This window comes from Melospiza georgiana, chromosome 7 (assembly GCF_028018845.1).
Source record: "Melospiza georgiana isolate bMelGeo1 chromosome 7, bMelGeo1.pri, whole genome shotgun sequence".
NCBI lineage: Eukaryota > Metazoa > Chordata > Aves > Passeriformes > Passerellidae > Melospiza > Melospiza georgiana.
Genome location: NC_080436.1, coordinates 26,608,235 through 26,624,203, shown reverse-complemented (window position 1 = coordinate 26,624,203; position 15,969 = coordinate 26,608,235). Strand labels below are relative to the sequence as shown.

The 15,969-nt window shown below is 48.9% G+C and overlaps 1 protein-coding gene across 2 annotated transcripts in view; it reads right to left on the bottom strand.

Annotated features, from left to right (window-relative positions):
* Window positions 1-15,969, bottom strand: part of MARCHF4 (membrane associated ring-CH-type finger 4) — a 101,921-nt gene that overhangs the window by 17,742 nt on the left and 68,210 nt on the right. For both annotated transcript variants that reach the window (XM_058027636.1, XM_058027637.1), the window contains exon 3: window positions 8,935-9,127. In XM_058027636.1, the coding sequence (XP_057883619.1) occupies window positions 8,935-9,127 (193 nt within the window). The remainder of the gene's footprint in view (window positions 1-8,934; window positions 9,128-15,969) is intronic.

Below are 15,969 nucleotides of genomic sequence, written 5' to 3'. Positions count from 1 at the left end.
CAGCATGAGCAGTCATCTCTAAATGTTAAATCAAAATGCTTTGTTCAAGAATGATCAAAACATGACATTTGCTTATTGAATGTAGAACTAATGCCTCCCTCTCTGCTTTTATTAGCAAATGAAATTTTGTAAGGAAAAATGAGAATAGTTTCACAATTTTTTCATTTTCTAAGGGATGCAGGTCCTGTCTGAGCCCAATTCCTCCAGACTATTCCAGTCACCTACGTGCTTTATCACTAAGAGAAATACAAACCAATTAGGAGAGACACAAAGGTGAGTACAGACCACCCTTGCCATCCCCCAGGGTAATTAGGGCACATGGGCTAAACTAAGGGACCTGAGATGCCTGTGATGTGACACATTGGCATGTGCATGGTGATTGCCTCTGCTGCCTCACTGGAATGAGATGTGGGCATCTCTCCCCTCCAACATGCAGGAAGGCATCCCAAGGATGTCAGGCAGAAGGTGTTCATGCTGGTATTTGGCCAGCCTTTTGTTGGGATAAACATGTTCCTGGGACATGCCATGGTGCAGCCTGTCCTGTGCTGCTTTGTCCTTCACAGCCATGACAAAAAATACCGACAGGATTTCTGTGAGACCTCCCAAAGCCTTTCACCTTGGCTGCTGCAGCCTCTCCCTGCTCCCTGATGATGTCGCCACAGGTCTCACCCCACCTTCTCCCCTGCAAAGGTCTTCTCCTCTCCCACAGAGGCACTGTTCAATATTAACAAAGGTGGTAGAAGCCAAAAGGACAAGGGTCTGTTATTTCTGATCTGTTACTCTAAGAAGGCAAAACGCATTCCTTCCTTCTCTGCACATACAAAGGTCTTCCACCAGAGCTGAAGGCTGCAATATCCAGATGAGTGAATGCTGACAGAGGCTGAGGGGCAGGAAAGAGTTTACCTGCACCTATGGTATCTGCCAGTGCTGAGCTCACAGGTATGACAGCAGTGAATGGAGCTGAGCATGGCTAAACCTGCAGCAAAGGTTTAGAGAGCCTTGGAGAACACAGAAAGGCTCTTTGTGTGGCTGCGGCTGAGCAGAGTGAATTGTCCCACCTGGCATAGTATGGATATTGTGGAACCAGCTCTGCCATGGGACACAGGGGCTCAGGCTGTGGCTGTCATTCATGGGTAATGGTGCAGGAAGAAAAGCACTGCTTCAGGGAGTAACTTTCAGGAAGAATTAACTTTAGCAACTTAGCCCATAGGCTTGTTTGCAATGTTCTTCATTACAGCCTGTTGCATCGGGATTGAAAGACGGCTGTGCTAGTAGGTAGCCATCAATCAGTCTCTACAAGGTGATCCCAGAGCTTGATTAATGTGTCTTCATATTAATCTCTTCTTACCTCTGCTTCTGGCACCTCACTGAGCTGGGGACAAACCTCATCCACTGTACATGATGGGTGACCCCGCTGTGGTCTCATCTTTGACCACGGAGCTGAATTCTCTTGCAACAGCCACAACAGCCTGCCATGGGCCACAGCTTCCACCTCCAGGAGTGAAGTGTCTGTGGGGATGCAGGCTGTAGTAGGAGGAGTGATGGGACAGAAGGCATTTGGAAAAACACAGCCTGGCACAGAACTGAGGACTTTTTTCATCCCTTACTAGACAGCACAATTTGTGCAGCTGGCATGGGAGATCCTACCAGCTGCCTACAAGGGAATTTCCTGCCACAGTGTAGAGGTTGTGACAGGCAGGTGAGCGCTGCTGCCTCTGCCCACGTATGGAAACTTAACTGGGGACACCAGGCACGTGATTTTGTCAAGGAGTTTAGTGACAGTAAGGCACCATTCTGATTGTAAGGTATCACACTTGAAAGCACAAGATGCAGTTCACAAGGCGAAAGAATTTCTTTTTTCCCTCAAAAAAAGTTAATTGTGTTGCCCTCATTAAACACCGAACACAATGATCCACTGGAGCAGAGAGCACCATATGGTTATTCACAATAAATCTCTGGAGCCCTGCTGCAACAGTGGGACCCTGCTGGAGATGGATGTGGGGAAGGAGTGTGGAGCTGAAGGAACACATGTGAAAGCCCAGTGCTGCTCAGGTTGCACTGGAAGCCAAGTTCCTTCCCTGCAAAGAGGGAGAGGGTTCAGAGCCAGGTCCAAACCTGTGTCTCTTAGCTCAGCAGTGAAGTTCTGGCTCTGTGGAGAGAAGCTGGAGCTGTGCTGGAGTCCTGTGGGCACACAGAGCCCCTGAAGCCCTGCCCACTGCTGGGAGAACACAGTGCACACGTGCCAGCTGCCCCTGTGCTCTCTTATGGAACAATCAATGCAACAGTGGATAAAAATAGGTCCCTTCTTTCAGGGCAGAAGGGTGGCTTGTCTCGATTTTGCCGAACATCCGCTGTTCCTGGATAACAGCCAAGGAGTCAGTGGCCAGATCAGCTTTGCAGTGTCACTTCTCCTGATGCTGGCTCAGCTACAGGGCCCACAATGATGGCTCCCCAGGAGGGACCCTGCCCAGCTGGACTGAGAGTCCCATAACATGCCCTGGGGGGACTCTTCCTGTCTACACAGCCTCTGTACAGCTGATAGATCAATGATGTGCTCAGTGGTTCTTAAAGCACGCACACTGTGGCTGAATGTGTCCAACCAGAGTTCATGGTGAAGAAAAGGTGACTTTGCTGCCTAGCTTTATCCCAGCTGCCTGCTCTGAAGGTAGGAGCTGGATCTGGCCACTCCTATTAGCCCCTGACAGCTCCAGTTTACATGCAAATTGGGTAAGAAGTGCATGAAGAGCATGGCAAGCAGTGCATCAAGCTGAAGACACAGAAGACCTCTGTATATTCTCACAGATCTCTTCCAGGTATGCCAAAGCCACACACATTTGCTGTGTGGGCTGCTGTCAGGTCTCTCCTTCAAAGACATTTGCTGAACTTCTCTACCGTGTGCTCTGCCTTTAGGGTGTCATTGAGCCAACATGTGGGCTTGGTGCTTCCACAAAACTGATTTGCTACCATGGTAGCAATTCTTCCAGCTTTATACCTTGGGGGACTGTGTGGACTTGAATGAAAACATCTGCTTCCCTTTTGAGAATGGGACTGATACAGATGAAGACCAAGACCCTGAAGACACTTCATTTCTCAGTTTCTTTTTATTTCGTTGTGACTTTGACTCCTAAATCCTTTGAATGCTGAAGGCCCAAGTGACCTGGCTAGATAGCACCCTGAGGCTACCTCAGCCCAGCATTTTCTCTGTAAGATAAATCTCATTTAGAATAAAACCCCATTAGTCTTCGCAGGAAGCTTGAATTGTCACTGTTTCAAGGAAGCTCCATTAATTACTGTTCCCACTGCACTATGAAAGATCAAATGCTGTGGATCGGTTTTAATTGGCTATTGATTTCTTATGTTATTACCTATGGTTGTGCTGAGATGCTGTCAGACATACTGGATGCTTTTGATTATTCTTTCTGGCAGCTGGGATTAAAAACAGCAGGCAGACATTTCCTGATCTGTAATGGATTGCCATGGTGTGCCAACAAGACTCGTTGGCTGGATGAATGGTCCTGCTCTGCCCATCTTGTGCTGCTGAGGTGCAGTGCTGTTTTGAAGGCAAATACCATCAGGGGCCAGCCAGGGAAAGCGTGGGAAAAACTTTAAAAAGCACGAGGATTTAGTGCTTGGAGAAATGCACTGCTGTCAGCACCAAGGCAGGGTGAGCCAGGGAGCAGGGACTTGGGCACAGACAAAGCAGAAGTGCCCATCAGTCAGTGATCCAAGGAGAGGCAGACCAGATTAATTTTGCATTGCTGGGGATAAGCCCACAGCATGCCAGCCTCAGGGACAGCCCTGGGATCCCAAGCAGGCCAGCACACACAAACCCTATCACCACAGCCCTGTGCACACAGCCTGCTAATGGCCCTCCTGGGACATGCTTCTCCCTCAGAGCCCATCTGGGGATGCCTGAGCCCACTCTGTGACATGCTCTCATTAGCTGGCAGAGTTCCTTCTTGTTTAACAGGAGATGCTTTCCTGTCCTCCTGACCCCAAATGACACCTTATTCTACAAATGTCGACTTCCCCTAATTGCACCTTGACAGAGAGAGAGGCAAACCACTCCTTTCCTCTCCAGGGACTGTGATTTAATTAACAGGCAGGTATCTCTCAGGATTTCGAGGCCAGCTCTAAGCTGCTACTCTCTCTGCTCAGTACCTGAGGCCTGTGAAGGCTCATGCCATTTGTCTGTGCATTTCGATATCGGCATTTTTGCTAATCTCACTATGCGAGAGATTTACCTCTCATGGACCATGGAGAGAGCAGTTAATCAAATGAACAGTCCCCATCTCACTTCTCATTCCCTTCCTGGTTCCTGATCTCAGATGTCTGTGTTGTAGATGACTTCATAGCAGAGCTGTACCTATGCTGGCACCATCACCAGTTTCTAGTTTAATCCAACTCTCATATCTGTCCTACAGACATGACCAGAGATAGCACAGATGAAAGAGAGATCAGAATCAAAGACATCGAGGCTGGCTAGATATCAAGAAGCATTTAATTTGTTCCTCCTTCACAAACTGGGATCATCTCTCTGCAACCTGTTCTTGACATATGTTTTCTAACAGGTTCTTAAATAAAATCCAGTACTGGAGGTTCCCACAAATCCCAAGCAATCTTTTCCAGTGCTTCTTGCCCTTCTGTTAGATGTCTGAGAGCAAGGGGCAGAACAGTGTTAAAAGCCCATCTTGCACATCTTGCCCAGAAGGACAGAGATTCTGGCGCTTGGGGCCATACCACCTGTCCCATTGATCACGAGTTGCAGACTGGTTTTACTTTGGTTGTGGTTTTTGTTTTCATCACGGGTGAAGAGGTAGATAACGGTTTCTGTCCCTCCCAACTGTTTTTGTGGGGCATGCTAGATCTAGAAAAGTCCAAAGAAAACTAGTATATTACTGAAGGTTTAGTGACTGAGGGTGAAATCCAGACCCCTGGATTTTGTTCCACAGATCAATGGTCTCTGAGTAAACAATCGTATTTTGAGAGCTCAGCTTGGAGATGATCTGACCATTTCAGAACATATGAGGATAACAACAACCAAATAATGTGCTGAGGGAGCTGTATGAAGCAAGGAAGCACTTATGCCCTCACCTTTGACTCCACACTGGAAAAGATCAGTGCTGCCACGGGATTGTCCATACAAATTGCCACAGATATCCCTATCTTGGCAAATTGCTACCAAAATCCCTTACTGACCAGGTAGAGAGGAGATCACACAAAACAGCTGGGCAGTTGCTGTTTGCCTGTCTGATTTTATTCACACCTCTGCAGAGTTGGTGACTCTCCATTTGAGACTCCACAGTGCCAGAGGAAGTGTCCTGCTGAGCATCTTCAGTGACAGGGTGTATGAACCTGCCTCCAGGACAAGAATCACTGGCTACCCAATGGATGTGAGACATCTAGGTATAACAGAAGTGCAAACTGGCAGGAACTACAGAGGAGCTCTATTTCAGCACACCTGCTCTTCAGTAAGTACCTTGTCTTTCAAACCTCTGCTTCTCTGCTAGGGAAAGAAAAACTTGGGGCTCAAGCTGGAGGAAGAAACAACTGGAATTCATGCAATTACTGTAGGACCTATGGTATCACATTGTGCTAGCTAAGGCTGCCCAACCTGTTACAAAATAAATGTACAGACAGCATCTTACATTAGCTGGAAAAACCAAGTGTGGTAGAACCGAGTGCACCTAATGTTCTGCCCTTTCCCCATGACTGAGCATTTCTTAGTTCCTAAATCTTTCCTACCCACCCACAGGCTAGGTAACAAAAGAGGAAAAGGGCTCTACTGCAGAGGAGGAGACACTGAATTGCACAGACAACACTCCAGTATTTCAAGATCCATTTCCACTGTAATTATCCATGAGAGGTTTTATCCTAAACTTGCAGAAGTTGAACTAAAACCCAGGGACGAATAACAAGAGGCTTAGGGCCATGCTGGCAGTCAGAAGCAGAACTTTCTATCTCCAGAGCTGCCTTTGACTATTTGTCAAAAGGCCCTGCATGAGGCAGTAAGGTTGGGAAGAAGGATAACGAGAGGGAGAAAAGCTGTTCCACAGTGAGGAACTCACTTCAAGCCTTCTAGGGAGACACTGCTGCACCCATCACAAAGTTATAGTGAATGAGGAATTCACCTCAGTTGCAGTGTTCATAGAATGGGTTGGGTTGGAAGGGACCTTAAAGATCATCTTGTTCCAAGCTGCCTTGGCCAGGGACACCTCCTACTACTCCAGGTTGCTTAGAGCCCCTGTCCAATGTGGCCTTGAACATTTCCAGGGATTGGGGACCCACAACTTCTCTGAGCAACCTCCTCCAGTGCATCACCACCCTCACAGTAAAGTATTTCTTGCTAATATCTAACCTTATTCTCTTTCAAATTGAAGCCATGACCCATGTTCCATCACTACATGCCCCTGCCCTAAGTCCCTCTCCAGCTCTCTTGTAGGCTCCTTGACATACTGGAAAGCTGTATCCCCAGACCCTCCTCTTCTCCAGGCAGAACAACCCCAACACTCTCAACTTGTGTTCATAGGAAAGAATTCCCTGTGATCAGTCCCTTCCCCTGGCCTGACCTGGCCTTGCCCCTCAGTGGGACAGAGCAGCCTTTTGGCCAGTGCTAGTGCACGCCCTGAAATCTGCAGGGCTGAGGAGAAGGCACTCAGAAAAGAGAGATGATCACATCAACTGCTAAAGATCTCATTTGTCACTGAGTTTGAACTGGGCAGAAGAGGAGGAGGAGGGGAGGAGAGTGAACACACTCTCAGCTAGTACTGCTCAGAACTTATTTTCTCTCCACCGCTGAGCTGGCAGCAGCAGCAGCAGCAGCACTAACAGCTGGGATTTCAAAGAGCAAGTTTTACACTGCAGGGTGGCAGGGGCAGAGGGCTGGCAGCATCACACATGAGCTTTTCTACAGGAATGGAGACAGAGCTCACGTGCTCCAGAACATCCCCTGTCCCTGATGAGCATGGGTGGGCTGCCTGGCAGCACGGGCAGACGTGCTGCACACAGCCCAAGTGGAGCAGCTCTGGGCAAGAGAACCCACGTACAGACATGTTAACTCACTGCATCTGTAATGCTTCCCACTGCCTTTTGAGTTTGTGGGAAAGCCAGCATGCCTGGCACCCTGGGACTGCCAGCTGTGCAGGGAGGAACAGGAGACAAGGGGATGCCCCAAGTCACGACTCTGAAACATTCCTGGGAATGGGATGTAAGCTCCCAGCTTAGGGCATTATGCTTAATTGTGACATCAGTGGAGATGCAAATAAACTTATTTTTCCCTCACAGAAGGTGGGAAAGAGAAATAGAGGCCAAATCCTTGGAAAAAATTAACAAAAACAAACAAACAAAAGAACCTAAAATCTGATCTGTCTGCTCAGTTCCCCTTCAGTTCAAGGTTGGCATGGTTTGTTCTCTGCTATGTGGGAAGATTTGCCTCCTATTAACAGATGAGCTAATCAGTTCCCCTCAGCTCTTGAAGCTTTATCAAAGCCAGTTAATCATGTTACTGATGTCTGCCCAGCTCAGAGCTCTCTACTTCTGTCCCCTGCCAACAAGGCAACCCATGTGCACACCACACATGCACTGGGAAATTTTTTTTCCACTTTAAATTATTCCAGCAAGAGAACATAGCCTGTTGTGCCTATTGTGCCAACATATGGGTGCTACCCATCTCTCTTTAACACACTTTGTTCCTGGGGAAATGTGGTAGGTCCACCAGCATCACATGAAGAAGCAGGATGATCTCTACAGGCCAAGCTCACATCTCATTGCTAGCACAGTGGTGGCAACAGTGGGAGGAATTGGTCTTGGCAGCCCCAAGTCCTGAGCTGGAAGGCTGCTGAGGCCAAGAGCCATTTGAACCTGGACACCAGGGTGTGCAGTCCAGAATTCTATCCCTGCCACTGGGTCTGTTTTACTTCTGCACCCAAATTCCACAAGTTGCTGCTCTGTCCTGCTTCTCCTGAGGGCTGGAATGGGGGCTGTTCTTCCCTCTGGAATGGTTCTATCCACACATACACATATCCACCAAGTCAAAAAGACTGCTTTTTCCCACTGAGTTTGAGAGGGCTTCTTCTAACTTCTTAACAGTGATGCCAGGACCCAGACATGAAGAGGTCTCTGGTTCCCTTTTTGCTTCCTGTCAGGGTCACTTGAACTGACAAGTTATCTTGTGGCCTGTTCTTGGGAGGACACTGCTCAGGGGCACATTTGGAGGTGGCTGCTGCTCACCAGAGTGTTTCAGGAGCTGCTGCAGGTATTGGCAGCTATGTCCCTCCATCCTGCAGACCTGCACTGGTCCCAGGGAGACTTTCCTGGGGTCAGGCTGACAGCAGCTGCTGTGCTCTCCAGGCTTGTGCAGCGTGAGTCAGCTGCATCCTCAAAGAGCTGCTCTGTACCAGAAACCTGACAAGGACCCCAGGCTGGCCCGTGACCTGGTTTGGACTTGCAGCTCCAAGGTGGGCCAAAGAAGGGGAAGCCACTCCTGCCTGGCAGAGAGACTGGGGCTATACCACCTGTCCCACTGATCATGAGGAGCAGACTGGGCTGGAGAGCCAAGGAGCTGCATGTGGAGAGACCCTTCCACGCCTGGTGTGGGGCAATCCCTAAATCAGCTATTCCAGGATTAGCTTTATTCTCTAAAGCCTGACACTCCCCAGCCTCGCCTAGACCTCCCCACCCACTTCTTGCTCTGAAGAGACATCTGCTTCTCTCTGGTGTTTTTGCCGGTCCCTCTGCCACCCGAGCCAAGGAAACACTCTGGGGCTGCCCAGATGAGCTGAGAGAACAGTGAAAAATGGGCCATAAAAGCAAAGAGGAGGAAAAGCTGTGGGACTCAATCCAAGCCAAACTGTACAGGCTGGCTCTCCAGGCCATGTCCCACTCCTCTCCAGGGGTGAGTGAGCGGGTGGCACGGTGTGAGGTACAGTCACCCACCTATACAGACAATGTCCATGAAGCCGTACATTCCATAGCAGATCTGGAAGAGCAGGTCCTGGCGCTGCCACTTGGCTGAAGGACTGAAGGTTGACCAGATGAGCCACGAGATACTGGCGATGAGGAAGAGGGAACCCAGGATGGCCGCTGCTATCTGAACCTTCTCAATGACCGTCAGAGAGATGGCCTGCCACTGTACAGGGAGGGCACAAGAAGGAGGAGGGAGGACAAAAGAGAAGAATTAGTTACTTGGAGCACATTACTGTTTTACACCACTGTGGTGGCTTTGGAGATCTCAAAAAGCACCTCTGGGCATAGGTGCTTTTACCCCATCCATATCTGGGATGGAGTATGGCAGTTGTTCAACAGTGCATGGCCTTGGGTTTCTTGGCAGCACTACTAAAGAGGCAATGGAAAGGAGTCCTGCATCTCACCAGGAAAGCACAGCAACCTGAGTGAGGCAGGATGGATGAAGGCAAGACACCAAAAATAACATGCCCATAACAGTAGATCTGCGATGGCCATCACAAACCGTAAAGCTCAGTTGCTCCCTCAAACAGAAGCCAGGCAACATCCTCATCCAGGGTATCTCAGTACCAAAAGATTAATATCTCAAAGAACCAAGCTTTTTTTTTGAAGGCCTCATATGAGCTGGCTCTGTGCCACTTTGTGAGATCTGACATGATCACAGCCCTAGGTAGAATCTCACAGTGGCAATGCACATCCCACAGAACGTGCTACAAACAACACAAGTTGTTGTGGTCAGGACACCCTGCCTTTAGATGAAGACATATTCAGGCTGTGTTCCAAGGTAAACGTCAATGCTTCTTCCTCAGAAAAAGAAAAAAATAGAAGTAACTCCTCCAAATCCATTCACTTTGTCAAAGAGCTTTGTATAAGCAACGTTATAAATATCCTAAACCCAGACTCCTCTCTGTCATCCAGCATAAAACCTCCCCACTCAGATTTACACTGCTGAGAAAACTGTCCTATAAAACCAAGAGCAGAAATTGGAGTCTTTAACAAGACTTAGGGACATGGTCCATAGCATCTTCTGCAAATCAAAAATCAAATGTGTAAACAGGCTGAGGAGAGACAGTCTCTCCTGGCACTGAAGTATATAGGCCACCTCTAGCTGTGAGATACATGCCCTTGAAATCACAGTGGGAATGGCAGGAGCATAAACAAAGATGGACTTCAACCTCCTGCAGGTACAGAGGATTCAGAGGAGTTGAAAACCTTTAGCCTAGATTCAGCCCAAATTCAGTCCCCCTGTGAAGTAACAGTCTTGTGAGATCTCAGAGCCCTGCATGTTGGTCAAACGTATCCTAGGACAGCAGGATCACCCAGCAAGCCTTGTCCCATCCTTCTGCAGTGCAAGAAGGGAGTTCAAGTATGGGATACCTCTTTAATGCTCAGGCCAGCCAGGAGTTAGCAATGTTTTTTGCAAGGACTTTTGAACCCTGACTGAAGGGTGAGAAGCACAGGCTGACTTGTGCTGGTACAGACACACATGGCACTGCTACCAAACCCCTCAAACCCCTGAACCAAATGCACTTCCCTGAAAAGGGCTGCATTTGGAGAGGGACAAACGAGAGCTTCAGCCAGAGGTTAAGGTCTGTGGGTGGCAGTTGAAGGAGATTCCTCTGCCTCTGCCAGCCTTGCTCCTTGGCTTACATCCTGCATGGGCAGACAGCCCTCAAATTGTCCTCCATGGATGTGCAGCACCAGTGAGGTGGGCAGTACCAGCTTATTTCGTAGTTGGCCACAGAAATGGCCACTGAGCTGCTGAGCAGAGAGAGAGCTTGTTCCCTCCTGAAGGAGGACTGGACTCAGCTAAAGCCAGTATCTTCCCTGGGCTCAGCTACTGCAGTCCCCTTCCTGCCATCTGCCCCAGCAGCTGACCCAGCCAAAGGCAAACACAGCACTGGGGACACTCAGTAATCTTTTCAACAGCCCATTCCCACTCTGCCACAGCCCGACCTGCTCCATGCCTCCACCAAATCCACCTGGCCCATCTGTGCCACTGAGAAGGTCCCACAGTGAACAGCCTGGAAGTCCCAATGCTGCAGGCGTGCTGCAGTCCGTAACAGAGGTGCAATGGTGCAACTCCTCTCCTGACATCAGGCAGAGCAAAGGCCACCCAGCACCCATCACAAATCTGGCTTCTGAGGGTGGGATAAGCAGCTCTGCCATCCTCCCACCAGCTCTCCAGCTTTGTTCTCAACAGCACCATAAGCCAATAAAGGACAAATCAGCAAGCAATGCCATTAGCCCAGAGCTCCAGGACTAAATTCATGCGGTGGGGAGGGAGCTTGGCTGTGTGCATGGGGTTGCAGTTTCACCCCTGCAGCTTCCCCCAGACCTCATCTCCCGTTCCACTCGCTGTGGCTGACTCAGAGGGAATGAGAGTGCTGAGAGCTCAGCCTGGGGCTGCGTGCGAAGGCTTCACTGCAGCCCCGCACACTGACCCGCGTGCGCCTGTGCCAGCCAAATCATTCTGCACCATTTCTCTCTCTTGAGGAGGTAATGGACTGGCTCCTCACCATCTGCCTGGCATACTGCAAGGCCTCTGCTAGCAACAGGTCCTTCCAAGGTAGCAATGAGAGGTGAAGGAACTGTTTTCTACAGCTAGAAGCCACATACCACCAACACCATGGCTCTGCAGAGAAAGGGAGGCTTAGGTGTAGCACTAAATATACTGTCAAAGGGGATGGGGCTTGGAGAACAGAAGAGTTACACCTGAGTGCAAAACTCAGACTCTGCTCCCCTTGGCTGGGAACAGGGAGGCTGAAACACTGGCAGGGACAGTGCCTGACACTGCTCAGCTGGCAGTGGCTGCTGGGAAATTCACTGCGGTGATAATGAAGAGCCTGGAGCCTGTCAGCTGTGCCAGGGGGTAGGAGGCTCTCCTCCTGCATCTGGCACTAAGTGACAGTGACACACACAGCAGCAGTCCTGACTCTGTTCAGAAGGTGGCACTGGGGTGTGATTACCCTCTGGCAAGGAGGTAAATGGGTCAAAGCTGAACATTGGGGAAAACAGCCAGCATGCAGAAGAATTTAATATTTTCCAGTAAAAAAAAAAAGAAGTAATAAATGTTGTATTTTCTTTCTGGCAACCTTGAGAACTGCAATTTAGTGTCCCAGATCTAGCTTGAGCCACTAATAACTAGAGTCATTATTTTTCATCTTTTAATTCCATTTTGCTACACTTCTTAGTGTATGAGATAGAAGATGTTAGCATGAGACAGAAGATAGAGCCTCTTACCCCCATGAGTGCTCAGACAGAAAGGTCCAAGAGCTGTTTAGAGGTGGAATGTGCTGATGAATTTCAGCTGCAGGAGCTGGGCTTGATGTGTCCCTGCACTGGTAGCCTTAGGAGCTCACCTCAATCACAGCACCATGTCTTTCAGATTTCATAACAGCCCTTAGAAAATCACCCCTTTTCCCAAGCCCTCTCCACCCTCATTATGGCCAGCAGACCAGGGACTTGGCAGGAGACCTTATCAATCTTGGGTCACCAGTAGAGCTGCTCAGCAACTCTGGAGTCCCTCTACTGGCACATCTGAAACCCCCAAAGCTCTTTGTCTGAATGCCTAGCAGCAGACACAGCACCCTCCCTCCAAATCTCCACTCAAATGTTCAAGATCTAGCAAGATCACAGTAGGTCAAGCAATCCCACTTGTGGGGACAGACCTAAAGCTGAGCCCTTGTTCCCCCAGCTAATAATGACTCGAGCTCCTGGTAGCCACTGAGCTGCACTAAAGTGCACCTTTAACAACTCAGCTCACCCAGGTTGGCAGTCAGGGACATGACCTTTAGGCAGGCAGAAAGCTCTGCCAGTGCTGAACAGGGCAGAACTAAGGACTTGGTGGTACCAAAAAGCTTTAAAGGCTCCCACAGGATAACAGGATCAGCTTTGTGAGCTCCAGACTCACAGTGGCTTCAGAACATGTCTAAGCAGTTCTCTGTGATGGTCTGCCACCCACACTGGAAAAGTGCTCCAACCCTCCCAACCATTCTGGAGAAACTGTCTGGAGCTGTCTGTCCTCTGCTACCACCCCCCTGGGCCACGTGCTTTGGCACACCACCCATGTCTGCCGGTGCAAACCACTCTCTCTCAGACCAGTTTCCCCAAGTTTCCCCATTTTGCCCAAATCACAAGCTCTGCAAACCCAGATGCCTCAGAAAGGGCTTCTTAGGAGCTCAGGTCTGACATTTGTGATGACTTTAGTCAGGGTCCAAGCTGGTACTGCTGCCTTTGAGTATGTCATTTGTTCTCCTACACTGTTTCATAACCTGCAAGTTGTACTTGACACAAACCTGTTTCCCTGTTTGCTTCAGTGCTTCTGCTTAGAGATTTGTAAGTGAAAGCCTGCTCATGTAACACAGATGAATAATGTCATTACTACAGTATTTAATGCCTGATCTGTATTTCCCTTTCTTTGGCACTTGCAGTCTACAAAGGTTCCCAAGCAGCAGTACAAGCATTTCCAAGGCAGATACTGCCTGCAGAAGATGTCTATGTCTTACTGCAGCAGCTTGCAAAGAAGTCTCATTTGCTGGAAGAGCCTTCCTGCACTCCCCTGAGAGCTCCTCCATGCCTGCCTCAGGCAGTTCAGTTTATTTTTATTGCTGTATCTGACACATCCCCTTAATACACATCATTAACATCCTGAGCTGTGCTAGTCAGCAATTTAATTCTCAGACCCAGGGTCACAAGCAAGAGAGGTTTTTCCTAGAAGGTTGGAGAGGATCATTTGCAGCTTGGGTGTGGTTCTCCCCTTGCTGCTGTCCCAAGACCCTGGCCATCAATTATCTTCTGGAGGATGTTTTTTTCTTACAAATTCACCAAGCAAAATTAAGCCACTGATGTGGCATAGCTTCCCTGCTGTACACTTCCAGATGCTGTGGCTTATTCAGATACTAGAAATGCAGCAAGGAGGCGGGAGGGCCCAGTAGGGCCATGTCATGGAAATGTGCAATGATGAAAACCTCCCTCCTCCATGTGCCACAGCATCTGGTAAGACTCAGGCTACAGTGCCAGCATCCAGGAAAACTCCTGTTTAACACACAGGCCTTGAAGTCTCTCTTGCAGTGACTGCACCTATTGCTTGCAGGCTGCAGCTGAAGCTCAGCTGGGAGAAACAAAGCTCATGCTCAACACAGCTGATTCAGCAGTCTGGGACAACCAGGAGACATCAGTAAACTTGCCTCAAGCTTTTTAGCTCAGCATCTCAGGATGAAGCTCAAACGCCCTGTGCAACCAGCTGTTCTTGCAGTTGTGAGTGTCCTGATGAACAGGCCATGTAAGAGCACTCATCAGCTCCTAACAGATCATCACCATGGACAAAATGGAGCCAGAGGAGAACAGAGACCAGATCCCAACCCCAGCACTGGATAACTGGGGATCTTTGGAGCAGAAACAGCCCACAATGCAGGAAGAGTCAGGAGATAACAACTGTAAATCAGAGCTGAACTCATCAAGACTGCAGACAGTTGTTGGGAAGGTTGGTTCAAATAGATTTTCTCTTTGCTAAAATCAGAACATCAGAGTGGATGTGGTTCAGGACTGACTACAAAGGAGGTATATAGATTAAATACACTTCAGAGGCCCATCAAGGTAGATACCTACTCCACTATGTATCAGCACCAGGGTGCAGGCAGTATGATCATGTGCTTCTAAACCCCTGGGCCTTCAGGGCCTTTAAAAAATCATGGGCTTTACACGAGTATTACAATGGAGGGAAGCATTTAAACCTCCAAGCTTGTGACTCCTGTCTCAGTGACTGGCTAACTGGACAGCAGAATGGATTGGTGGATGGATGGATGGATGGATGGATGGATGGATGGATGGATGGATGGATGGATGGATGGATGGATGGATGGATGGATGGATGGACAAAAGCTCTGGATTTCCTGGTTGTTCACAGCTGATGGAATATTCTTGCTCATTCACTGCCTGACTGCTGCTTGGCAGGACACCTGCTGTGTTGTCCAACAACTTTAATCCCCCAGCCTCAGCAGGTTAGCACTATTGCTGCTTTAAGACCTTTGGTCTTAAATGCCTGCAATCCAGGGAGTAGAGAGTGGGGTGGGTTAATTTACAGAGATTAATTCTGCCAAAACAGAAGACTAAAGGTCTCTCTCTGGTATGAAGCTTCCTAATAGCCTGGAGGCTGGAAGGAGCCTGTGTTAATTATGCATGAACCCGGCTGTAACTTCTCTGCCCACACCATGAGTCTCCAGACACATCTGGCCCATGCTGTGCTTCTAAGCACTCCAAAAAATGTGCAGCAGATGTCAAAATGGGCAGACAAACATACAGGTCCCAGGGAACATGTGGGTGTTGGATGTGCTGCTCTGCTCAGACCAATTGGACATGCTTCAGGGATCCAGGGTCTGCCAGCTGCCTGGCTCTGGCTTCCCAGCAGTCTATCAGATACAGGACACAGGAGAGAGGTAGGTCATGATCTTGGTTAGAATCTAGCCAGGCTCAGAGCATCACCCAATTAGGTTATATTGGACAAGGACATGAGGCTTGTGTGGTCCTTGTCTGTATTGTGGTTGGTCTGGAAAAAACAGATTACCTTGACTTCCTACAGCATTTGCTCTCCAAAAACTGTGCTTGAGAAATTCAGAGATTTCTTGTAAGAACAAAGCTGGGCACAAGTTCCAGCAGACCCTGAGAGGAAAGGTCAGGGACTTTGAGATATACTTGTATGTCCAGCTAGCCTGTGTTATCCACATGTGGGGTGCAGACCAAGCAGAAATGATGCTCCTCCCATCTGCACATGCTGTCACTTGTTATGGGATACAGTGTTGGGGGATAGTAGTAACTCCTGTGTCTTCTCTGCCCCCTTTTCCCAGTATCTTACCAGATATCTTACCTCACTGAGAAATGAGGCGTTCATAGTAAGGGGTTACAGGGGGCCCAAGCCCTCAGCACTGGTAGGAAGTCCTGGCCTGGTGTATCAGCCACTTCCCACAGGATTTTGCATATTAATGCCAGGGTAGCATCTGCTTCCCAGCA